Source organism: Nasonia vitripennis, chromosome 2 (assembly GCF_009193385.2).
Source record: "Nasonia vitripennis strain AsymCx chromosome 2, Nvit_psr_1.1, whole genome shotgun sequence".
In the NCBI taxonomy this organism is placed as follows: Eukaryota; Metazoa; Arthropoda; class Insecta; order Hymenoptera; family Pteromalidae; genus Nasonia; species Nasonia vitripennis.
In genome coordinates this window covers 24,452,768-24,479,001 of record NC_045758.1, presented here as the reverse complement: position 1 = coordinate 24,479,001, position 26,234 = coordinate 24,452,768, and the positions used below count along the sequence as shown (strand labels likewise).

Below are 26,234 nucleotides of genomic sequence, written 5' to 3'. Positions count from 1 at the left end.
CGAACTTTGTAATGCGAGTCAAACGATTTATAGACTTCCAACTTCGGTGCGCTCTTATGCAGGTACCTATACGTAGACCGCTCAGAGAAGATATCCGGTCTAAAAAGCGTGCACGAACACGTTGAGAGCAGTGGCGCTATAGTGCCACTGCGTCGGCAAGAATCAATTCGTTCCACTCGGGGGCGGCGATGCTGCCACTGCTGCTGGATTCCGGGCGATAAAACGCCTTAGGCACGTTCGCCGGAAGCTTTTTTCCCCGCAGGCCGCGACTACATCCATCGCCGGGCGCACACGAGCGCGCGCCAGACCAGAGAACGATAAGGAAGCGGCGGCGCTGCGTTCGCGATTTAACGACTTTGCTGCCGACCGCAGTTGGACTTTTTGCTCGTCGGATGCTCGACGCTTCGAGTTTTAAGCTGCCGAGGGATAGGGGAGTCGGTCAATTAATCGAGAGCGAGTTTGCGAGTCTTGCAGTGCAGGTCATTCGAATGAGTTATGGTAACGATCTCGATTTAACATAAAGGCAATCGTGACTTATGATTCGATTCATTTTCGAATTTCGTAAAGTTCAATACTTACTTGAGCACACCTTTATTAATATCGTTTAATATAGAGCCAACGAACAGTAAATAACGAAATAGACGGAATAAAAGGTTTGACGAAAAGGCAACAAAAGCATCGAAACGATGAAAGATGGCAGAGGCACGGCCGCGAGTAATTACCGATATCGATCTTCAGCATTGGTGGGCGCTTAAACTTGGGTACAGACAACCAGAGAGGCGAGAGCGATCACTGCCTTATTGCAGCGTGTAGATGTAGAGGCAAAGGAAGGGCTCCGAGGCATTCCAACTGAAGAGCTTCTGATCATTCGACACCGTTCCCATTTTCTTCCTTCGAGCCTCGCAGCAGTGAGGGAATCGGGTTAGACGAATCCGATTAACCACATCGCCTCCATTAAAGCGAATTGTAAATTCTCTGCTCCATTGCCGACGCCTTTTTTCTCGCCCTCGATCCCTCACTTCGAATCCACTTGACGGCTTGTTTTTGCTCCCACTTCCGACACGCCTGAAATGCCGCATATGAATGAGGCTTCATATCAGTGCGCGTTGAGAGCTTCGCACGTGTAGAGAGTCTTGTCCGATGAACGTATATCTGGCAAGTGTTTTTGATGTATAGAAGTATAGCATAATTTATTAATAATACGTCTCGCATAAATATTGTAAAAGATATTTAATTTTGAAGCCTATAAGTAAAAACTATAGTATACTGCAAAGCACGGCGTCAGTTTTGAACTGGCCATCCCCCCACAGCTCCATTCTTTATATCTCTGGCCAGCGAATATAGGTGGCGTACGATCCATGATATAGTTTTTACATCAGTTATTGTTGGAGTATCAGGAATCTGCGTGGAGTGTGTGATAATATAAAGATGCTTTATTTGGTTAATAATTATTTAAAAAGTGTACAAGAATGAATATTTAATATAACTGGTATTTATATATGGATGGACCGGGTGCAAAAATAAGGTGCTGACACAATAAATTTAAGATACATAAAAAACTAGAACTTTATTCAAGGTAAAAATATTGAAGAGAAAAGTACACAAATGACACATTGATCAAAATATACGAGAGGTTACTTCTCGTGTCGATGCTCGTGCGAGACTGCCCATCTGGACAGTTTTCGTCTACAGAACAAGTCCGGTCGCCGCAACAGCTGATGCTCGCCAGGCATACCTGCTTGCGAAAAGACCGAAGGGTCCTGATGGAACGCCGCTGTGTGGGCCATAAAATAGCGCGCCAGTGCTACCTTCTACCTTGTCTAGGCACAGCCCTTCTTTACGATGGATCTCAGTGTGTACCCTCAAAATTACAACAGTCCGATTTTTCGACCGTAAAGTGTCCGACTTTTCGTAGAATAACTCATATGTATTATATATTGGCGTATTCCAACAGTTATGCCAAAACTGTATCCTTTTTTTAGGCCTGTTGCTTGATGTACCGCTCATGCTATAATACGTATTAATAATTAATCCACGAATTATACAATAATGAAGGAGTCATCGTATTTTATGATATTACAGTTCGTCAGTCGAGTTTTTGTGCTTTCGAGCAATCATTCGATTTCAGGAGCCATAAAGTATACAGTAATAATCGATCGGCAACAGATAGCCGGCGAAAATCAGCTCCACAGGAGTATACACATATCGATGGAATACCCGGCAGGCAATGGACCGAGCACAGAAGCTCGCCGCAGAAACTGGAGCGGTTTCGGTCTCCGCGACGGTGACGAGGGTCGACGACGTTGTACGCTTTATCGCTAGACAAAAGCAGCGTAATTGTATCGCGATTCGCGATCTTAGCAGGTCAAAGTTACTTTCCAACTCTAGCGTATCCAATTTCCGATTGAATCGGTGACCCGCGGGTATGAGTCTTTCGTCTGTGACTTCGCTCAAGTGTGATCACAAAGTAGCGAAAGCTCTTAACAGCCGTAAATTCGGAATGGAGTTTTGCGGGAAATTCCATCATTCCAGCAGAGCAGGTGGAATATGAAACTCAACGTGGTGAACTGTCGTGTTCTCCGTTTCGTGTCTCTTGAAATAACTCTATAGAAACGAGCGCGTAACAGGAGCTCGGAAGCACGTCTTCGCTGGTGTCATCGCTGCATTCGACGTGTATTTCCTCTATTCAACTCCGTCGTCGGCAGATGTTGCTTTGACCCTCAGCTGCGAGGGGGAGAGTTCCTCACTGCGCTACGGAAGCCAGCTACGAGTGTAACAGCCCACACTGGCTGACCGCAAAACGTGCTCACTACTTAAAGGTTCAGTCTACCGTCTCGGCTGTAGCGCATGTCTTAGACTTGATTGTACTGAACTGGCTGCTCGATACTGGTAGTTGTACGCAGGCCATTTTCTACTCGCTGGAGGAGTGATGCGGCTGCAGCGGGTCGGTATACGTTTGACTAGACGAGAGAACGTTTTCTGTTGTAGAAAATGGCTGCTGGATGCTGAACTTAGTACTTTTATGGATCGATGGTTAAGTAATTTAACAAATAATAGCTATCATTGGAACAAATGGTTTGTAATGATTTCTAATAATCTCTGTAGCAAAGCCAGTAATATTTATAAGTTTATACTTCTTCATTTATTAATCAACTAGATAACCTTGCATTTTGCTTATACTCCACTATATAAACTTACTTTTTTTGAGTAATGAGGCAAGGTGAATTTTTCGAAATGTCATATTACCTATCTAATTCCTTTCCCTGACTATAGCTCCCCTTGAATTTGGATTTCCACCTCCAGACCGTCTCATGCACTTACTCAGCCAGCCAATCCTTTCGCCATCAAATGACTCGGCGCCAGAGCAACCGGAGGGTAAAATAAAAATAACGGGCCATAGATTTGCGCCCAGTGACTCTACATATACTATACGACGAAAGGGCAGGAGGAACACATAACAATAAGGCGCAGGAAATCTCGCTTCCAGCCGAATCCCACATCAATCTGGGTCAGATTATCGAGGGGTATAGGTACCCTTAACCCGAGTAAAAGAGTGAGAGAGAAAGAGAGCGACATTCCATCGAACTAGCGGCTTCGGAAAACTTTGGAAATTGCCTTCGAGTGAAAGGGAGGAAGCCATGGGAGCCAGGATTGCAGGAGAAAAATCGACTACGTTAATAAGACGTTTCACCGGCGGACGCGTCGATAAATAAACGGATGAAGCGGCCGGAGATAGAGCTATTGGGGGATATTCGTATTATGTGGGAGAAGATACCGAGTGCCGTTGTTGCAGGAAGCTCTCGTTTACTTCGACGTTTTTCTTCGGGGACTCAAGGAGAGAACTCAAGAGAGAACTTTAGAAAGATTGATTTTTGATCATTATGCAAATCCATTTCAAATTCAAATATATCCGAACAGTTTCGATGCATTCAGCCAAATAATGAACTGTCGCTTTCAAATCTAGTCGATCATCGCACTGTCAATCGACAATATACATTCCGTTGATGGTCTGATGGACGTATATAATCCTCGTAAAAGGTGAAAATCTCAACTGCGAATCGCAGTCAACACGCACACGAGCGAACGCATCAGTGCTCAATCAGTCGGCAGCTGTACTGAATACACATGCATCGCATGAGCCAGTACTCATTTCCGTCACACGCCGTCATATATCGACTAAAACGCGCGTCATTCCCAGCCGCATATCTCGGCGGCAATCATCCGCCGCCTGTATATGGTGTCGTTCTTCCTTCCCCCAGCCGTTTCCAAATAATCGTAATTTCACCTGCGCCGCCGATACTGCGTGTTGCAGCGACGGCGATCTCCATACGTCGAGGTTTCGGGCTCACATTCCGGACACGAATTCACCTCGAAATGCCGGCGCGTCGTCCCCCCGATGGATGACCCGCAAGACTCGAAGCGCTATCTAAATTCCATCGCGACTCGGTGCTTATTGACGTGTGCTACTCCTATACATGTACCAAGGCTTCGTCTCGCTGTACGGCTGCTGCGGAGTGAAAGAGCTGGAGAGCATGATCGGATGTTGGAATTAAATTCGGACGTTTGGCTGAAGCTGCTTGGCGATCGATAAAACGGTTGACGAAGAAATGAAAAGACTGTAGTTGAAATCGAGGCACCGATGTTAACAAACACTTCAGAACGAAATTAATAGACTTTTAACTCGATCAAGGTTGACCGAAAGCTCTGCTTTCCAATCCAATCGCGATTGCACTTTTCAATCTGTAGATGACAAAAAAAGTAAAAAAAGTTCTCGCGCGCGGCGCACGTGGCCTGTGAAAAAGAGGTCCCTCTCACTCACTCAAGCGGTTCCGCAATCGGAAAATCAACGAGACGAGCCGAGCGGGCTTCGATGAAAAAACTTTCCTTTCGGAAAAGCTCCTGCAGCTGTGGCACACGCGCTAGAGCGCGATAAAAAAGTAACGGAAAAAGTCACGGCGTACACGTTCTCCATCATTAAAATGGACGCGCGCACGTCCTTCTCTTTTCTTCATTCGCAAGCCTTCTCGCGCTTTCCTATACTTCCGCGGGCCGCGAGCGCACTGCCGACCAACAAACGTGTGCGAGTCGACGCGGCTGGCTACCGAGGTGTTTAGAGAAGTTGAAAGATTTCTAGAATGTTGCCAATCACGGGCTCCAAATCGAATAAACAGTCGTGCACGTTTCGAGAAAATGATTTTTTTTTTAATGAATAGGAAAAAGTCGTCATGGCGAAAATCCGGATGCACAGTTCCCCGTAAAGAAGCTGTAAAGCTTTTAGCTACAAAGCATACCTAATCTTCTGATTAAAATTTCTCACGTGCACAGCAAATTTTGCAATTTTCAGAAAACATTAACCTTTATGCAGAATTAAAAGTACCAACCCAGTTTGGTCCCACAAAAATACTCCGCCAAGGTTTTTCGTTTCTACGGCTTTCACTCACCGACGATTCTTTTTGTATTCCTTTTTACTTTCATAGCGACATCGCTCGATCTCTCTTTTTTTCGCGACGCTTGGCGTGAAAATTACAGTTTTCCCGGAGTTTTGTCGTTAAGTACAGCCTGCACATCCGCGTTTTAATGTCCCGCGAAAACGCGCGCGCAGGGGAAGTTTCTCGGTATCCCCCCTTTCCCCTCTATGCAGCTACACACGCGCGCTTTATAGTGTGTGCGAGCGACGAAACTTACGAGTCCGGTAATACGTTTTCCATTATGGTCGCAGGCGGCTGACGCGTTTGGCTGCAAATTTTGCAGGGGGTGTATAGGAGGGACAGTAGGAAGTGTCAGGTGGACGCACACGCCTTGGACAGTGAATTCTCGTTTGTCGGGGGACTCGCCGAGAGATCTTTATGCTCGTGTTTGCGCTATTTGGCAGTTTCTCGTATGAAATGTTTGTTTCTATTTTCGTCCTCACTAGAATCGTGAGCTTTTTTTAAAGTTTATATTCATGTGGAAGCTTAAAATAACACGAGAACGTACTATATTAATTATAAGTCAGAATAAGTGACGATCTTCAGGAATCGATAGCAGTGCGCGCACGGGAAGGGATTGGAAATTCGGATCAGCTCAATTTTTAACCGACAGAGACAAAGAGAGAGAGAGAGAGAGAGAGAGAGAGAGAGAGAGAGAGAGAGAGAGAGAGAGAGAGAGAGACTTCTTCGCTCGAGCTTTTTGAGAAACATGAATTCAGCAGGAAAAAGACAATCGTCATACACGTCGCGAAGGTAAACTAGAGAGAGTCGAGAGGATCGAAGAGAGACGAGCGCTGAATTCCATGCAACTTTCAGAATCGCTTAAAGAAGCTTAAGCGAGCGCTTCATCGGCGAGATGGAGGACGTCGATTACGCTTTCCGTCTCTGCCTGCGCAGAGCTCAACCATCGATCCATAAGAGAGATAAGCCGATTTACGTACGAGTTGGGCTGGGGGTGGGCAGGGCATCATCAAAAGGTATAGCTCGAGTTACGTCTATGCGCGCGGACGATCGCGAGTCCGATTGCTGTTCCTGAATGAAGTCTTGCTGGGTCGATCGTTTTCCGAGCGTTTCAAGATTGGATCTTAGAGAATTTTTGAAATTTTCCATTGATTTTAATTTCTAAAATAACATCTTTATTTTCAATGTGTAGACAGTATTTTTCAACATTTACAAACATAGTTTACTTCATTATCGATATTTAATTGCTACCCTTCCCCAATTTTAAACATTTTAATAGGATCTTTTATAGTGCTATCCTCCTCCTTATTATCAAAATATTTCAATAAAGCATTAATATTATGTATATCTGAATAGTATCCTATCTATTGAAATTATTGGCAGTGATTTTTTTCTTCATCCTCTCTTCGATGGGTTTCAGCGGTCTGTTGTCGAATGCGCGACGTCGATGAATGGATGGTCGAGAAAAGAAAGACTTTATTCTTACTAACACGGCTTCATTCATGACTGAAGTGTAGAGCTAGATATTTTAGGCGGTATTATAATATTAATGTCTTGTGATGATGCAGTTTTTTCTCTATTTTTCTCTTTAGAAAATTCGAATTTAATTCAGGGAATTGACATGTTTATTGCAAAATAAATTGTTGAAAATTGTTAGCGAAATTATTTTATTAATATTATGTCAAACTATATTAATACTCAAACAGTCATATTTACTATGAGCAATATTATATTTGCGTATAGTAAACCAACTATTTTGTCAATATACTTATCCTACCATTTCTAAATAATTTCCGATTTGTAGTCATATTTCATTAATATTTTGTCAAATTAATTTCTAACACTAATACTTATATTTAGTATCAGCAATATTATCTTTAATAATATTTTGTCGATCGAACTTATCCTACTGATTACAATCGCAGGCGGCTAGTCTTTTTCAGTACCGATTTTGCAGAGGAAGATCGGCGGCGTTGGCTAGGAGGTTGTTGGAAAACTCAATAAGGCATTAGAAAAGTGGCATAGCGCAAGGTAAATGATTTCATATTAAAATTATTCTAAAGTTCTACTCAAAATTGTTTGATGCATACTAGGTGAATTCTAAAAAGATCCAAACAGAGACTTCAACGTTTAGCAAGCTTAAATAAGTATCGCTGGCAATTCCTCGTCTAATTTCTCCGTGCATACGCAAGTATACACTTTCATATTTTCTTAGCCTCCTTTTTCATCCACATACAGCCAGTCAAGTAAGAGACTCTCTTTTCTCAGCTTCGTTCCCTCTCATATTCTCCGAGGTCTTATATGGAAGGCGGAAGCTTCTCCAGCGAGGCCGAAGCTCGCAAGCGTGCTGTCGGAGCGCGACCGCAATGCTCGGAATGTTTAATACCGACACACAACTATACGACACGAGCCTGAGTAATGGGCCGCCTCAGCACCGGAATAAATATTGGGACGAGGCGTCATACGTCCTTCTCGCTCGGCTGTCGCGTGTCTCTGTCTCTCTCCCTCTCCCATATAGTTCACGCTAGCGCGCATGTCTACGATACATCGTGCGAGGGCCGGAAGTTCCGAAATTACCTATACCCTCGGAGAAAAATCTCGCAGCCGTATCGACGCGTTCGCAGATTATTTGCGGAGCGACGTGCGGGTCGTCGATACGACCCCCCGTCGATGATGTGTATTGTAGAGGTACGTATGCTGGAGAGGTTTGAGTGATCGTTCCTCTATTAGGAATTCATTTAGCTCGATGAGCGAGATTCTCCGTGTACGATGTGCGGGTAAATTGGTGGGATTTGGATGGGACAGAGAGATATAGAAAGGAGAGATTAAAGCTTCGGGAAGTTCGCGAAGAGATCTCCTATATTCTTTGGGTGATCGAGGGACTTGACTATTTGCTCGGTAGATTATGTTGTACGTAGGATTATTTCCGTGTGTACAGCATATACAGCAGAATATACTAGAATTAGGAGAAGTGCTTGATATGCATTATTATCAGTGTAGCACTAATGATACTAATTGATTATAATTTTTTATTATATAAGAGGATAAAATATGTATAAAAACTAAAAGTATACGCATAAATGACGATAAAATTTTTTCAAGCTCCTGATTAATTAATTAATCATCAGTGTTAATACGTACTACACGTTATATATTAGGTAAATTGATAATGTAGGCACTTACAATTAATGTCTATACTGAATAAGTTATTAACGTGTGACATAACAGCAGATTTAATTGGGTTTTTAGCTTATACTCAATTAGTTAATTTCGATCCCCGCAAATAAAATAGATTCGTCGCAATAAAGAGAATATACGCAAAACCTGTCTGCATTGCAGAAATCGCATCAATCTAGGTAAATGGCGATCCCGCAATATCGCGCAAAGTGAGCGCGAATCGAATGAAATTATTAATTTTTGACGAGATACTCGCCGTATTTAGCGTAAGCAGGAAAATACGTATAAAAACTCGTATACGTGCAGCTGAGTATTTGCCGCGTGTTTCGCTGCATAAAGTCAGGCGCGTCGTTTAGCATATGAGACACTTCGTTATTAAATTTGCCGCGGCACAGATTGCACTCGCCGATGGGGGTGTTTTAATTAAGTGCATCATTTAATTAAAGAAATGAAGGAGGCGCCGACGACCCCATATACATTCAGAAATACAGCGCGCGCTATAGAGACAGCGAAAAAGACAGCCGAAGAAATATTACGCGCTTACGTTGGCAAATGGTATAATTAACGATGGGTGGACGACGATGGCGCTAACGTATAACCTCCAGACTGTCTTAGTGGAACGTAAGGATTCGGAATCTTCCACTGTGAATATCGATTAATTAAGTACTATAATACTCGTGAAACATTTATAATAATTAGTTATATTATTCTCGTGCTTTCATCACGAAATGTATAGGAATTTCTGAAATGATCTCAAGTTCGCCAAACTTCGATCTATATGTATAAGTATATAGTTTAATATTGATAAAAGCCTCGTTTGATTGCAAAGTGCAATTGCAGTATCGCTGCCTTAGAATGGAATCCGCGTTAGAATTTCATTAGAGCTACCGTAAACGCGAGCTGCTTCGTGGCTCTACCGCCGACGCTGAGTACAATTATTCGTGGCGGCTCGTCGATTCTGATAGCAGCCACCATTCAAGTGCCACAGGTTATAATTGACTCGTGCGTAGATTTTCGATCTGAATTTTTGATGTTCTGCATGCTTGCTCTGCAAAAAAAATATCCTTTATCATCTAGTCAGTGGTATCGCATGTCATTAGTTTTATTATACTTTTGGCTGGTAATAATAATAGAATTCTGTTGTTTTCTGTAAGAGTACAATAGCTCCCTGCATTCGATGCAAAAGCGTTAATTGACACAATTAATCTTTAACATCCATTAAAACAACATTTATAAAATGCACAGGTAGCAGCGTGCACAGAGCCTGAAACGAATGAACACCCGATGCCCAAACGAATTTTCCCGGTCAGTTTCAAATGCAGTAACCTATACGGTTCTTGGAACACACCGCGGCATATTCGACGCAGCTGATGCGTCCTCTTCGCGCGCTTTATTTTTCCCGCGGGCAGTGTCGGCGTCGCTTCTATTTCACGTCGTATTTTCTTCTTGTAGCCTAGTTCTCCCCCTCCCCTACTCGCACCCTAGCCGTCCTTCTCGCACTTGCTCGCTTTATTTTGCTTTTCTTTTATTTTATTTTAACAGAGCTGAAAATCCCAGAATGCGCGTGCTATATGCGCTGCGAGAAATCGAGCGCTGACCTAGATTAGTTTTTTTTTGCACCCTCGTTTTGTTTCACAGTTTTAACGATGCACGGGTGACAAAAAATACGCGGGCTCCTGATGGGGGATTTCGTAAATATTGGTGTGTGCGGTATAGGAAGTAAATTAGCGTATAGGCGTGTGCTGCGTTGAGCAGATAAATTACGATGACTTGCGAAGTTTTCGATGATTATTCTGCGAGTCTTATTTTTTGTTTTCATAAAGAATACACCTGCGGTCGGTAGTCGGTAAAATTCACGGCGTTACAGGCGACGCGAGTGACGCGATCGATGACGCTCGTGGTGAACTTGGACCTGGAGTCGCAGCCCACTGGCCGCCACTTGTTCCCGGAAGTCTTCGATTTCCGAATCTCGTACTCGTCGCGATACGGCTCACTCGAGTACTTGGGAAATCTATCAAAACAGCCCGAGTTCGGACCTTCGGCTGGGCCGGGAAACGCTACGTGGAAGCGCTTCCTGATGCCAGTGCTGCTGGTCGGTTCTGATCTCGAGCTGGAGCGTCGACCCGGGTCAGCTTTGTAAGGGTTGGCCTCGAAGTACTTCTGCGGGGCGCACGTGGTCACGTAGCGACGCCTCGAGCCGTCGCCTGCAACGAAACGTTCTATACCTCGTGTATACACAGCAATTCAGATCCTTAATATCTCGAGCTCAAGTTAAATTTGCCGAAAAATTGGAGCCGAGAGTTTGCTCGCTGCTTAAAATCCGGTGTACACTCTGCACACAACGACTCATTAAAAGCTCTCCTGCCGCTCTTTATTTCACTTGCCAGGTTTCGACATCATACCTCTCGGTGATCTCTCGTAATCCGGGTCATAGGGTTCGTAGCCGTTGTAGAGAGGCAGATACGGGTTGAGGCAGATGTCGACGTAGCCGGGGCCTCCAAGAGGATTCGGGGCCGTTTTGAAATTCGCCGGCTTGCTCGTGGCTCTCTCCTCCACCGTCGGCTTCACCGTCGGACTAAAGCGCTCCGGCTGTTTGCCCAGACAGCCATGCCAGTCACCTGGGGTGGAGTGCTGCTTCGGAGCGCCTGGAGGTTTTATCACGCCTAACTTCTGCGACTGATATTCGAGATAGAGCCGTGGAAAGAACAGTTTGCGTTAGTTCTTCTCGTGGTTTAAAAAAAGTGCTTATACTCTAGAATCAAAAGTGGCGATACTCTCGGAATTTCTTCTGTTCTTCTCTAGACTCGAAAAAAACCCAACAAAGAATCGCGCTCATTTCACAAACACTGGATTAGTGAAATTCTCGAGAATACGGCCGCGCGCGCGCCTCAACAAAAGTGTACGAAATTTCTCCCTCTCGCGGAAAAACAGACGCGCGGACGAGGAAAGCGCTTGGTCTTCCGGCGAGAATCTGTGAAATACTCTCTTTCCCTCCATAAAAAAGCATATACACACGGAGGGGGAAAAAGCTCGACGCAAAGAAATATGCAAACAGCGAGTATCACCTTGGCTCTTTTTCCGCGGGCCGTTCCGTGCAATTGGCGACCGAGCTCGGGCAGAGCTTCTCCGCTAAAGACACGCTTGAACTCCCTTTCAAATAAATCGCCCGGTTGCTTGCAAAGTATTTGCCGGCGTCCTTTTGCGAGGCCCTCGTTGCGCTGCAGAGTCCTCCTGCTCGCGGCATATTCGTCGAACGGTCCAGCCGGCGAGTCGTCAAAGAAGCCTTATGCACAGCAGCAGCAGAAGCAGCAAATGAAAGCGGGAGAAAAAGCTCTCGCTGAAAAATATACGACGGGTCGATGCTCTTGCGAGACCGTTACCGGTTACTTTCGAATGGATACCTTCTTAAGATTGCGCGAGGCTCTTTTTTTGCAAGGTGCATGCAAAGAGAGAGAGAGAGAGACAGAAACAGAGAGAGAGAGAGAGAGAGAGAGAGAAAGGGATGGTTCTGTCAAAGGGACTGAAATGTCACTGATGCGCTGCGGTTTTTAACTCGCGCGAGTCAAAGTTGCTTACATTTTGAATGTAGGTTGGGATTTAAATTTTTCTGAGAGTTGTTTAAAACGATTTATTTTTTTGTAAAACTCAGATCGGTATTTGCGAGGCCGTGTGTATTCTACAGAGATGAAGTGATAGTGTAAGATCGCGGAGGAAGAAAATGTAAGGTATCCCATTTCGAAGTAACGTGACAGTAACCGTATCAGTATAGCCAGACGCCAATGAAAGGCATTTTCTCTCTTTCTCTTTTATCGATCGCTGGCGTCTGAGGCTATGAGCGTCTTGTTTAGGTTTATACCGACTCGATCGAGGTCCAGTTTGCCGAAGTGCTTGCCGTATTCTCCAGCTGGAATTGCCGCAATATTCTTTGCCATTTTCGTTGATTTCACTTTTATACGTGACAATTTGTTTTTTCCGAAAATTAAACTGCGAATTTGGGGTTTCTCTCTTTCTCCACGAATCTCCTTAACCTCAAAGCTTTTATTCTTTGAAGTTCGCTCATGCCTCTGCTGCAGCGCAATTCACTCGATATTAAAAATTTCGCTATAGCCAACGGGTATTAAACTTAATAAAGGTTTTCGACTCGAGCGTGAAAATAACCAATGCAAATCGGCACTCATATCCCTGTGCGGTTTTTCCGTGCTCGCGCTCACGCCTCGGCGCCGCCCCAGAGAAGGCGATAATTCAAAGCAGCAGTACGGCACCTCCACATTCTTCGAACAAAAGGGGGTGGGGGTGTATATAGCGCCCGTGCGCGTCATGCGCGAAAAATTACCGAGGACACCGTATGAATATTTATCGGATGGTGTTTCCGGCGCTGCAAGCAGCTCTAACTCTTGTGGCTTTTTTTCGCGCGGCTACACGCTCTCGAATGAGGAAGTATCTTCCGGACCTTCTTTCCACGATTTCGCGTTTTTCTCCGCCGACGCACAGCTTTCGTGTATAGGAAAGGAGCCTCTAATGAATAATTTAGGTAGCGTGAAATATACAGTGGCGCGTAACTATATGTTCGCGCGACGCGAGCTAAGTTATGTCTTCATACAGCCGCGGTTACGCTGAGTTTGCGAAAATGCAAATTCTTGCCCTGATCACAGTAGATATTTAATAATTTTGAAATATTCAATAGTTATAATTATAAATATTTTTTAAAGAACTTTTTATACTATTTAATTAAGCAAGACAACAACGTTCTATTCTTTTTTACATTCGAATAAAAAATTAGAACTTCATACAATTTGTTACAATATTCACATCGCATTCTGTTATTTCAAAACGATCTGCTCTTCGCAAATCATAGAGAAATACAAGCCCAAGAATAGTTAAGTAAACGTCATAAAATCCTTTACCTGAGCGAGTATAAACGGAGTAGTCATCAGGCGTAGAGTTAAGAGGGTAGGGATGAATGGGCGGAGCAGATATAGGTGCCCTCTTGTGTTTACCTCTAGTGCGTATAAACTAAGTGTCAGAAAAACTGCCTAAAATTCATACACAGGAAAATGTTGATTGGCAGATGAATGAGGAGGCCCGTTACCGGGATCGAGTGGTTCAGTAAGTACCTGCGCAAAACTACAACTTCGTCGGTTGCTACGTCGGTTGCTCCGTCAGTCTTGTTTCGCCCGTTCAGAGCGTCTAACCAAAGAATCCAGTTTATCGTGAGTTGACCAAAGAACCCAGCTTGTCCTGACGTGCACGAGTTCAATTCAATGTAAGTTTTTGCATCTTAAAATTTCGTAGAATCGTCAATGAAACATAACTATCAATGGCGTGATTATGTATGTAAAAATAAAGCTAATCATCCATATTTTCAACAGCTAAGCAATATGGCAAATTTGGAGACTGAAGATTTTCGAGTTCCTTTCCCGGAAAGCGACTCGAGAATCGTGAATGACTGCACCAAGGTGGAAACGCAATCCGAAGAATATACCGTCAACAGCAACTACGTTTGGCGGATACAGAATTTTGATTGGTTGAAACTACAGCAATCCGGGTTCATCACGTCGGACATTTTTTACACCTCCGACCCGAGGGATGATTTTATGTGGCGCATGTCCATCGAAGTCAGTAAATTTGATAGAGATCAGCATGTGATGTGCGTACGCATTCTTCTGCAAGATAACTTCAAGGAGGTGGTTGACGCCAATTACTCGATGTGCATTCTTGATAAAAACGACGCCAGAACGTCAGAAGGGGTTATGCCAACGGCGTTCAGTAGCCACAAGGGCCGTTCAGCGATATCCGCTATAAGCGTAAACTATCTTCGGAATCATCTTGTACACGATAAGCTATTACCCGACGGCCACTTGAACATACTTTGCCAAATAAAGAGAGAAGTGAAACCGTACAAATGTGGTATCCCCAGGGACCTCGGCCTCCTCTTCGACAGCGCCAAACTGAGCGACGTGACGCTCGTAGTCAAGAAGATCGAGTTTTCGGTGCACAGGAGCATACTGGCGGGTCGCAGCCCCGTGTTTGCCTCGATGTTTGATCTAAATATGATCGAGAGCAAGAAGGATATGGTAGAAATTCCGGACATCGAGCCGGAGGTTATAAAGGAACTGCTGAGGTTCATCTATACCGATAAAGTCGAGAATATCGAGGTGTTAGGTCTCGAAATATTCATTGCTGCCGATCAATACGCCTTGGAGGATCTCAAATTCGAATGCGAGAATGCGCTTTGCAGCAGTATAGACACCGAGAACGCTGGGGTGCTGTTGAAGTATGCTGATATTTATGGATCTCATCGGTTGAAAAGTGAAGCTCGAAAGTTCTTATTTGAAAACGCTAAGGATGTAGCCGAGGCGGAGGGCTACGATGCTCATGTTGATGGATATCTCACTTTCTTGATGAGAATTCTACCATTGGATGATTGATTTTCAAGAGAGTGAATTTTTTGCAGATTTATTCGCCTCTGCTTACATTTTGTTTTCCAACGTAGTCGTTAATTTTGCTCCTTTTTAGATAGTCATGGAAAGAAATAATTTTGAATATTTTGTTTTTATAGTGCCGTGTGAAAAAGTGCAATAAGTCGATCAAATATTTGTAAATTTTTTTTTTTAATTAAACGCTTTACAACTTATTCTGATCCTTCACATTATTATGAAATACATCCTTATTACTGTACCATTATTTATCATTATAGTATACATACGCTGTGCAAAAATTAATGTGACACGGTATTAACTTTAAGCTAATATTGATAAACGCAAACTGAGATGTAACCTCTCTTTTAAAGTAGCTTCTGTTCTGCTTACTCGTTCGCTGCAGTGTCATGGGTTCTACGGAGGAGTGATAGAAAAGTTCCATAGTAAAGCACCAAAAACAAGATGCAGCCGCGAGCGCGTTGACATGGCCTGTGCTGAACCGTCGGACAGCGTCTAGGTTTTCCCAGACCCTCATTAGTGCTTGGCTTGGATCTCTGTTTTATTGATACTTTGTGGCTTTTTTGTGCATTATAGCGGTTCTCTGTTTCTCGAGTTTTTAGGTTCCGAAAATTTTATATTTTGCGTTTTGAATCTCTGATGTGAAAGTTGCTAGTCTGCTACCCCTATTCGTAACGATACAGTTTGCTTCAAAGGATATACTTAGGCAACATAAGATTTTACAGAATTAAACGTCATTTATTTTCGACATCGATTTGTAATAGTATCTGTAAAAAAGTTTGCAGTTTATTTCTTTGTTAGATACTGACAGGAATTTCAATAGAAAATAATAATATCATCTCTTCTGATATCGATCAATAAGTAAAAATAAAAATTATTCTCAAAGTCATGGCGCATTAAACTCGCAAAATAAATAATACTATTAACTTACATTACTAATATAATGATTTGATAATATACAAACACTGCAAGAATATCTTTATCAAATTTTATTTAACTTCATTATATACAACTTCTATACTGTTATAAGAAAATCTATCTATTTTAAGATCAGTTTATATAAATGCATAATTCAAGCTTGAACTAAAATTTCAAAATGCCATGCGATCGTATCCTATGCAGCCTCGGTTATACGTTATAATCAATTTCAATATCAAAATTATACTTGAGTTAATTTGATTTTGTAATTATTATCTTGTATTTGATTGCCTTGTGAAGTCTATTTTGAAAAGAAGGCACTCTATAACAAATTTGCAGATTAAAAGGTCAAGATATCTTAACTCATATTATGATAACGACTATATTTATTTACAATCATGTTATTTTTTTAATTTACATTGCATTTTACTACTCAAATCTCGAATATAAACTAATTAAATACAGTTCGATATTGAGTATTGTTACTATAAAGGCGATCAAGGTACAAATAACGCTTATAATACCTAAGAGTTATATTGACGATAAGTACTAGCGTGGATTTTAAATAATATTTTAGGAATAACTAACAGTTTATAAATACAAAAATGAATATATGAATAATAAAATAAAAGCTGATCATTGTTATAATATAAATAAGAGAAATAAGGCAAATTTTAAAAGAATAATAAAAACAAATGTAGTTATATCATTATCTTTCATTATTAATATTATTATAAAAGAGCTAGCGTAGTATTTTATTTTTCATGCTTGCAGTTACAGAAAAATGTATAAAATGTATGCTATTATATTTTTTGCTGTAAAAATCCATTATAAAAATTTTTATTTTAGGCAAATGCGAATTCTTTCCGCAGTTGCAGACTTGGACGGTTAAAAAAATAATAGCTTCAAAAATCTCATAATGTTAATGGTAAAAGAAGTACTTATACAAACACTATATAGTAGACCAGTTAGAATCTACATGGTTTATCAAAGATTTGAGCATGAGCATTTTTTTCAATAATCGTACATGTCATTAGTGTTCCAGTTGAATGCATATGGCGAAATGTATGAATTCTACTCTATGCATGTGTGCAGTTAATTATTCTTTTAAAGAAAGTAATGTCGAAAAATCTTTGATTAATTGCTCCACATTACCTTATCAATAGTCCTATAATAGGAAACAATTTTCAAGCTTGAATGCTAAAGGCACTTTAACAGCAAGCTACACAGTAAATAATATTTTCTCTTCACATTCAACATTCGACTATAAGTAGAACTTAATCTTTAGAGATTTAACAACTATTAAAATTTTTCTAATTTGTATATGCATACAAACTTTTTTTATAAAAACAAAGTAACAAAACGATATAGAAATTTACTGTGCATCTGCGAGCGTTTTGTTGAATAACAAAGATTTCGGTCTTGTCAACTTGCTTCACGAGTATGACTTGTCACTGGTATGTACACATAATTGAAATGTGAACTTCACCACCCGTTGCAGTCTAAGTATTATGGCAGTATTTTTAATATACTTTAAATATTTTCAGTCTCTAATAATAAATTATACCCTGGTTAACTCTTATATAGAGAATAGAAATATTTTCTTAGTGAGTTAAACTTTTCTGAGCTGCCTTAAGTATCACTTTTTAAGGTTTTTCTAAAATTATATTAATCTTTTAAAATGGAAGGCACTCTCATCTTCCTTCACTTGTGCATTGACATGTGTGCTCCACTTGCTGTGTATGTTGGATTTTTGAAAGTTGAAGTAGCTTGTCTGTAGATTGGATTTTCACTCTGTAAAATAAGATAAACACGAGAATTGAGTAAACTCAATACAGTTTGTATGATAAATTACACGAATCAGTAGGCGAAAATTTATCGCATCGAAAATTTTGATGAATCATCGCATAGCAGATAATAATACGACTTAAACTTACAGCATCCCATCTGGCCATCATTCTCTCCTTTTCGAACCTCGCAAATTCTCTTCTATCGTGAATCGACGTCGCTACCTTCCAAACAAGCAGTAACGCCAATCCCACGAGTACGACAGCCGCGATTACACCAAGCACTATTCCCAGTACATAGACCTGAGGTGGACACTCGCGAGCCTCTTGTACTTTTACTTGCAATTTGTGGGTGGTCATATTGAACAAGTAACCAAAATAGTATTTGCAGTCCTGCTCGTCGTAGCCCCAGCAACCCGTTTCGTCTTCGTCAGCATTGATTTCCAACGTCTCCACGATTTGTATGTCATATTCGTCGCATGTACTGTTGCACTCAGCTTCCGTCAGATTGCCAGCCTTAAAGACTGTGCACAAAACGCAAGGCTTCAGTTCCTCGCAGCGATTTGGACAGTTCGTACAAATTTGGCAATGCGTTCCCTTATAAATAGTTTCTCCTTCTGCATGGCATTTACATTTGCCGCACTCGCAGGTTCCCTGAATTTTTAAGAAGGTAAATGTAACGTCAGCTCGTATCAAGCCATTTTCATAATATGCTAAATATTTTCTAAACTTACGTGTCCAGAACATTCTAGTCCAAATTTGATGCAAGGCGTTTTATCGGTATTGCAGTCGCAAGCAGGCCCGGTCCAATTTGGATTGCATTCGCAGTGACCACAGTTGCATTTACCGTGACCAGAACACAGCGTTTTATTTCGACGATCGCACGAGAAGTTGTCGCATTCGCAGAATTCACCATCGACTATCTGAAAAATGATTTTATTTCTCATTTACAGAAATTCTATTATAGTATAAAAGATTATCAAATATTATAAAAAGAGAAATTACCTCATCAGGATTTTCTCTGGGGTAGCAGTTGCACTGGTTACATTCGCAAATACCTCTACCGCTACAATCCACTGTCGATGTATTATCAGGACGGCAGACGAATTCATTCTTAACCGTTTGAACTTTGTCGTTTACTCCGCACTCGCATTTTTTGCCAAAGAAGCCAGGTTTGCAAATGCATATGCCACAGCTCAAATCTCCGTTGTAGTTGCACTCGAATGCATTTGGAATATAGCTTGGAGAATCAGGATTTTCACATCCACAATCGCAGATCATTTCCAAGTCCACAGTTAGCGATTCGTTTATGCCAACCTGAAATAAGAAAATTGCAAATGCTCAATTACAAATGTTCAATAGCATATAAAAGGTGCTTGAAAGCATTTTGTGTGTCTAAGCTTACCGGGTAAATCAAGAACTTTTGCTTCCATTCTGATCGATCCTTTGGACAAGCTGGTATTATGATTTCTGCAGTAAATTCGATTTTATTTCCTACTTTGACTCCTTCACATTTATTTGTTTCGACCATTTCACCACCTCCGAGACAGTTCGAATAATAGTTAATGTTCACCCAATTGCTGGCTGTATCTTTCAGCTCAACCGTGCTCGAAATAGCGTTGTACTGTTCACGAACTAAGTCGACAATATTACTGGAATCTTCGCTGAGCATTGCAGCGTAAGATCCTTCGATATGATTCGTAAGGGACTGATATATTTTCAGCTGTTCTTCGGTCACTGCCCAAATAATATTTACCGAATTCTCCTTTACTTTCAGATTGATCTGTGAAATACTGGGATAATCTTGTAATGTTGAATGAGTATACAATCCATTATGATCAAGATGACAACATCCGTCGTTAGGCTTGACAATACCGCCAAGTTTTCCATCGCCAGCAAAATGAAATCCAGCATCAGTTGAAAAAAGTAGGAGCTTCCGAGCTCTTTCTCTCCAGTTGATTTCATCTCGACAAACGATTGCTTGCATTATAGCATCGAAGCCACCTTCTGGGGCATCTAAATTTCCAGATACCGAAGCATTGCGTACTTGTTCCTATGGTGGAGCAAAAATATTACATAGTGATGATGATTTTAATATAATTTCTACTCCTATGTAAAATAAAATCGTACCGCAAATTCTTTAGGCTTTCGTGAAAGGGGCATATGGTTTCGATATCCGTATGGCGCTGCGCAACCATCACAGGGCGATTTGAGACTAGTGAATAAGAAAATTATTTTTAGTTTATTATTTATGAACTGAATGCATAGAAAAAAGTTAATCTTAATCGACTCACTTATCGCCTGACATGCTAACGTAAGGCATAGCAACTTTGTCAACAAAACTACCAAATCCTAGCGCGAAGTTGCTTGTTATATTTTTCATACTCTCTACAAGAAGCTGTCCTAAATCAGATAATTTTTGTTTGTCATCCTTCATTGAATTACTCAAGTCCATAAGGTAATATAGATCTACAGGGTAATCTTCTGCCTGTGCGTACTGAATTTTAATTTTCTGAGCTTCATCTGCAAATACGTGCACGTATTTTTAATTACAAAAGTATGGCGTATAAATATGTTATATATTAATTACGTAATATAAACTATATACTCACTTATCCTAAGTTTTAGCTCAATGTGTTGTGGGTAAAGTTGTACAGCTTCATTTTTACCTCCAATGACGGAAGATGTTTTAGTTCCACTTGAAGAATTTATGTTAAAACTTCCACTTGATGAATGTGATCCACCAGCTGACACTTCAATATGCTCCTCAATTGCAGTTCCGACAGTGTAATTTCCTTTCCAAATCTCCTTCGCGCGTCTTTTTATATATACGTTATCTGGATTAAATGCGTCGGGACATGCTTCATCGATTTTTTTGCTGAGATATGGCGAGAAACATCGATTATACTCGAAGTTCTGTAAAAGATCAATAGTTTTTATAAATATAGTAAAGTTACAAACCTTATACTATCAAAATTATGATTGATCTTGGATAAATTTTACGAATTTAAAAAACGATCAATTTATCATAAAATTTTTTTAACGCTACGCAGCATCACAATTTTCCTATGCTAAACTATTTTGAAATTGAAGCAGAAGCTTTCTTATGATGGTATAGAAGAGACCTGCTATCAATTGATTTTAAGAACACCGCATGAATGGTCGGCAAGGTAGAAATTTACACTTGCACAATAGCTTTAGTGAAAAAAAGATTAACTTACAGGCCTCGAACACCAAGCACAAGTTGGTGTTTGTATGCAGTCATGGCACGACTGTTTGCCAATGCAAGGATTTGCACCAGTCGGTTTCGAATATTGGGCTGCACTGGATGATATCCATGTTAGTAATAATAGAATTAAACCCCACCTCGAGCTGCCCACCATCTCTGAAAAATAATAAATGTATGAAATAAATAGCAATTAATAAATTCCAATTTAGTCAAAATTTATTTCAATACTAAATTAAATTATTGGTTTCCAAATTGTTATAACAATTATTTTGTCAAGAATACTATACATCGTTTTTATAATTATCAAGTGACATTTACAACAATAGCTACAAACAGTGAAGATCCATATTATTTATACACATTACGTACTACAATTTCTATACAGCAATAGAAAATTATATGCATTTTACTAACAGGAATCACTGAGTGCTCTGTGTAATAGAACAGGCTATTTCAACTACTTGCAAGCGTGTGAATATGTCAGCGTAGTGCGTGATTGTGACTTATTGAGCCTATTTATGTTACAATTGGTTAAGTGACATATTGACAAAATAGTATTATACTAGTTGTACAGAATTAAAAAAGCCGATTACCTTTCCTTGCTTGTGTTAGTGACCATGCTGCACATTACTGAACGAAAGTTTTACAGTAATTATTTCTTTCTTCTTGAATAAGGTTTGCGGGTTAAAGGTTAAAAATATATATTCAAGAGCATGAGTAAAGCTAGTTAGTCAGAATGTGAGTTGGTTTAAAGATAAATCTTATGCGATACTAGACGATGTGTCATAAGTAGATATTTTGAGCGCTGAAATATCTTTCTTAATATTTAAGCTTGGGATTTTGTTTAAGTTAAAAAAAAAAACTGATTTTTTTTTTAATGTTAGTTAAATTTCAACAGCACATTTCTATAAGACTATGTAACCATTGAAATATACGGCAGAGTCTATAATTAATACACTGACTCAGATTTTCTTGGCAAGTTCCAGCGACTTAGGTGTTGGGCTATTATAAAATCCACGCGAGAAGAAAGCCAAAAAATAATATGAGTAAGATCTGAAATCACCAGGAGGAAGTATCAGATTTAAGTCAAGATGAGATAATCATTGTGTATAAAACAGGTTTTCAACAATCGTGGGAGTAATCGGAAGTACTAAAATAGTAAATCTCAGTATCAACTGTAGGAGTCACCTAAATATGTTTGAAAAGCATCATCTTCTAAAACAACCATCATATTAATATTTACAGTTCCTATATTTTACCAAAAAGTGTTAAAAAAATAATAAATAAAACTGTGCACACACATATGTACATATTTCAATTGAAGATTTACGACTTTTTAAAATTAAAAAAAAAATAAAAAATGTATGTACATGTAAAAAGCCGCACGTTTGTTTTTAAATTTGATCCAATAGATGCAAAGCACCGACACTTTTTACAAGATATATACACATACTGGGCGCGGTAAACATAGCGAAAACAAAGCCAACTTTTAAAGCTTGCCCAGCCGAAAACCCGCAGGAAAGAGACTTCTTTCGATCAAAATTCCTAGCAATTGTCTTGCGTCACGCGTTAAAATAAAATCGGCCCATATACTGAATACAGAAAAGTTAAGCATTCGATCAAGTCCAGCGCGAGAACACGATCTCCCACGCTCTCCGTTGCTCAATAAAACGCGCACGCGCACGCGTCTCTTTCGAAACTCGTAAAAACAGAAAAAGAAGAAATCCGAATAAACGCGTCGACTTTTCCGAGAACTATACTTATATATTCGGAAAACTCTGTTGACAAGTGTCAGCTCTACGAGCACGGCCGTAGCTGCAGTCATCGGTATATTTACTCTTAGCGCTGACGAGCTGACAGACTGTATAAACGTTCGAATCAAAAACAGAAGCTCCGCTATGTGCACACGCATCTCGACTCCGAAAGTAAAACATGCACTCGAAAAGAAGAATAGAATGAGAGAGAAGCAAAGTCTATCGGGCGCAGTGGAGCGCGCTTACGTTCGTTCGTCGACGTGAAAAAAAGAAGAAATTAAGGCAGGGTTAAAAAGAGAATAGAGAGAAAGAGAGAGAGAGAGAGAGAGAGAGAGAGAGAGAGAGAGAGAGAGAGAGAGAGAGAGGTATGGCCATAGGTGAGCGACCCGCGATATTACAAAAACAACCAGAGCAACTGTGGCGGACGTCGGGCTTACTTCCTGTCTCGTCCAATTCTCGCCGGGTACGTGTGTAACTCGTCCGCTCCGAAATTTCTACAGCTCCGCAGGGCGTCCGCGGTTTCGTCTCCTCTCGCTTCTCTCGTGTTTCCCTTTAATTCTATCACAAACAGCGTGTATAACTCAGTCGCGAAGCTTTTCACAGAGCAGCGACATCGCCACCAGCACAGCAGCGTCTCGGCGCGTAAGCACTATTCACCGCGCGAAAGAAACGGCAAGATCTCTGGCGGATCGCCATAAAAGGTAACCCACGCGCGGCTGGCTCACTCTCGCGCGGAGAGGCTATACAGTCTCCTCTCTCGGAGCAGCGGCGGCGACCAGACCGGAGGAGAGCGAGAGATAGATTCGAGTACGCGCGCTCTCCTCTGCACACACACGCGCATACGGGAATGAATGAACATAAGCTGCGCCTGCGGAGGCTGCGTGTGGCGTGGCTCGCGCACTCGCGCGCGCGCCTTACGAACTATCCGATGGCAGGTGTGGTGGGGACCATCGAGCGGGGGTGTTATATGCATCGTTGTTCGCGCAAGTATATATATATATATACTTATACACACGCGTAAACTTGCATTTCAGTAGCACTACGGCTACTGATGCGGCTTTCGTGCGAGCAGTTGCGAACGGATGGTAAGGCTGATTTCTATACGGTTTGAATTTTTGCCGCGAGGTGGGATCTGATTGTATGTCATTAAGCGTCAAGGCTTCTCATCTCATTTTTTTTTTACGGTAGGAAGATTCGTCCGGGATTGCCGATGCAAAGAAAATTGCCGTAATTGGTGATCGACTGACGTTTTGTTTTTAACGACGTAAATACTCGCCGGTGGTATATGCATCGTGTAATTATTAATGCAAAGGTTATATGGCGAGAGATTTTAGATAATCGCATGTATGACTGATTTGAATGTTAAATTATGCAGTTATTTAATCGCGATCCAATAGGATCGTTAAATTGTCTTTTAATAAAAATCGATTTCCGTACAGCCGGAAAGATTTTTATTTATTTTATCAGATAGAGGCCTGATTATATTTTCGGTATTGATCCATACAAAACCTGCAGTCACTTTCAATCTAGCCACACCTTAGTTTTCTGGGTGCAATCAACCTCTGACACGTGAAGTTTTCTACAGGAGCTTCGGCCTTATAAAGTAAAAAAAAATAATCTCCACTACTTGCGTAATATTAACCATATATGTATTATTTTGTGTTGGACATTTTATTTCAGTCTTTGTTCTGATTTTTCAAATTGTAAGGTCTATTACATTTATTAAAATTATAGATATAGTTTTCAAAATTGAAATGTTTGTCAACTTAGAATTAATCCGTGAAATCACCAAAAACTTTTCTCTCATTATACTGTAAGTTTTTGAATGATAATTTCACGAAAAATAATTTAAATTTTACATTGAATTATATTTTTTACAATAATTAAAAATAACTGTAATTCTGGCCTATAAATTTGTGAATATTTGTTGTGTCACTAAATTATAAGCGTATATTTCTAAAACCTAATTTTTCGTGCAATTGTCACAAAATATACTTTCAATAAAAATTCACTACAGCAAAGTAAAATTGTAGTACCGACTGATACCTGCAATGCCAACCGATGAGTGAGTTTCAAATGTATTTCGTAGTAAGCTCTACCTATCACAAGGTGGCGCTGCCATAGCCCGTAGGTGACCGTACTGTACAATTATGAACAGCTATACTATCATGTCCACTGGTAAATCAGTTATCATTTCGCATCGATATTTGTTTACATATTAATCTGAAGCTATTCAAAGCAGTTAAAAGTAAAGTAATTCGTATAGTTTAAATTTTAAGACAAAAATGGATCAAGCATCAACAGCCAGTTCGTTTTATGAAGCGCCAGTTGAATATGACGAGGAAAAGACGAGAAGTTTGTATGAAAAAGTCAGAACGGTAGGTATAGGTTAGGAATTTAAATGCCGGCGTTATTTGCACAGTGTAACGCATAACGATGTTTTCTTTTTAAAGTCGCAATTTTCTTATACAATTCGTATTGTTTTATTTTAGAATTTTCATGATATTCAATGTTCGTTGGAAAAGGCTAAAAAAGATTTACAGGATGTTCAAAAAGAATCTTTACTTACGATGAAGCTAATCCGTAAAATCGAAACTGCTAAAAGGGATTCCGATAAATCAGAGGAAAATTAGTTTTTGATGTACTCATCCATTGTTTGATACGTGTATATATTAGAATTTAACTTAAATAAAGCGTTTCTTCTACAAATTTCAAATCATTGTACGGTTTTCATTTAAGTTATTCCAAATTATTACCAACCAACGTTATATGCAATTTGTATCCACCACGATCAGCAGGTAATGCATCCGGATGATATCTGACGTCGATAAAGTAGCTGCACGAAAAATGTATGAAAATTTGTTCAATCTTCGATCAATTCTAAAATATACGTCTAAATACAGAATAAATGTTCGATATAATAACGCACGTATAGTTATTTGGGAGCTTGGGACTCTCGCAGAGTTCAAGCTCCAGTTGTACGACAAAGCGGCGGAAAACCCGAGAAGGGGTGAGTTTTAAAAGAAAAAGAAAAAGTTGGCATTATACTGTGTCAAGCGAGTCTAATTTTATTATCGACGACAGTTTTCCGTGTGGTCCACAAAGACGTCGACTGCAGCGGCGTTTCATCAATAGAAAAAGACGGCCGGCCGAAAGCTCCACAACGAGTATCCGTGCACGGACGAAGGCCATCAGAATCAAAGGATCCTGGCGATACTTGGAGCAAGAGACGTCTAGACAAGCTGTCCAGGGGAAGGTTAGCGTGAATGAGCGTGTGTGTGTGCGTGTAATTTATTTAAATTTGTAATAACGACCGGACGTGTCGGATGCGTTTCCGCAAGCTTTTTTCAAATTCAACCCGCAAGCAATCGAATCCTGTCTTCGACTGCGCATTTCTCTTGTAACATCGATATTGCTTGAAATAAACATTTTTTTTTACATGAAAGGGGATAAACACATTCTATTGTTCTCCGGCATTTTTACAAGCTGACAAAACGCATCAG

The 26,234-nt window shown here is 40.6% G+C and overlaps 3 protein-coding genes across 19 annotated transcripts; 1 reads left to right on the top strand and 2 right to left on the bottom strand.

The window, feature by feature from the left end:
- Positions 1-9,295: 9,295 nt before the first annotated feature.
- Positions 9,296-12,829, bottom strand: LOC100117098 (UPF0602 protein C4orf47 homolog). Of its 7 annotated transcripts, none has more exons than XM_008205061.4 (5): positions 12,463-12,829; positions 11,672-11,889; positions 11,009-11,282; positions 10,437-10,810; positions 9,296-9,654 (listed from the first exon to the last, which is right to left on the bottom strand). In XM_008205061.4, the coding sequence occupies exons 1-5, from the start codon at positions 12,536-12,538 to the stop codon at positions 9,520-9,522; spliced, it is 1,077 nt and encodes a 358-aa protein (XP_008203283.1). In that variant the 5' UTR covers positions 12,539-12,829; the 3' UTR covers positions 9,296-9,519. The 7 variants fall into 7 exon arrangements, 1 of the variants encoding a protein (XP_008203283.1); XR_004344633.1 differs by having other exon boundaries at positions 9,303-9,654; positions 11,672-11,970; positions 12,463-12,653; XR_004344629.1 differs by lacking the exon at positions 9,296-9,654 and having other exon boundaries at positions 10,350-10,810; positions 12,467-12,664.
- A 570-nt stretch (positions 12,830-13,399) lies between these two features.
- On the top strand, positions 13,400-15,284 carry LOC100117135 (speckle-type POZ protein-like). 10 transcript variants are annotated; one of them, XM_008205073.2, is made up of 4 exons: positions 13,400-13,556; positions 13,675-13,712; positions 13,789-13,869; positions 13,976-15,284. In XM_008205073.2, exon 4 carries the CDS (start codon positions 13,985-13,987, stop codon positions 15,032-15,034), a length of 1,050 nt encoding a protein of 349 aa, XP_008203295.1. In that variant the 5' UTR covers positions 13,400-13,556; positions 13,675-13,712; positions 13,789-13,869; positions 13,976-13,984; the 3' UTR covers positions 15,035-15,284. The 10 variants fall into 10 exon arrangements, with proteins under 10 accessions (XP_008203295.1, XP_008203294.1, XP_008203293.1 ...); XM_008205072.2 differs by having other exon boundaries at positions 13,657-13,712; XM_008205071.2 differs by having other exon boundaries at positions 13,400-13,585.
- Positions 15,285-16,329: 1,045 nt separating this feature from the next.
- Positions 16,330-23,580, bottom strand: LOC100117172 (integrin beta-PS). Of its 2 annotated transcripts, XM_031924326.2 has the most exons (11): positions 23,169-23,580; positions 21,571-21,607; positions 20,970-21,133; positions 20,361-20,664; positions 20,043-20,271; positions 19,879-19,963; positions 19,154-19,801; positions 18,754-19,065; positions 18,483-18,671; positions 17,899-18,402; positions 16,330-17,755 (listed from the first exon to the last, which is right to left on the bottom strand). In XM_031924326.2, the coding sequence occupies exons 3-11, from the start codon at positions 21,129-21,131 to the stop codon at positions 17,666-17,668; spliced, it is 2,523 nt and encodes an 840-aa protein (XP_031780186.1). In that variant the 5' UTR covers positions 21,132-21,133; positions 21,571-21,607; positions 23,169-23,580; the 3' UTR covers positions 16,330-17,665. The 2 variants fall into 2 exon arrangements, with proteins under 2 accessions (XP_031780186.1, XP_001601489.2); XM_001601439.6 differs by lacking the exon at positions 21,571-21,607.
- Between the last annotated feature and the right edge of the window lie 2,654 nt (positions 23,581-26,234).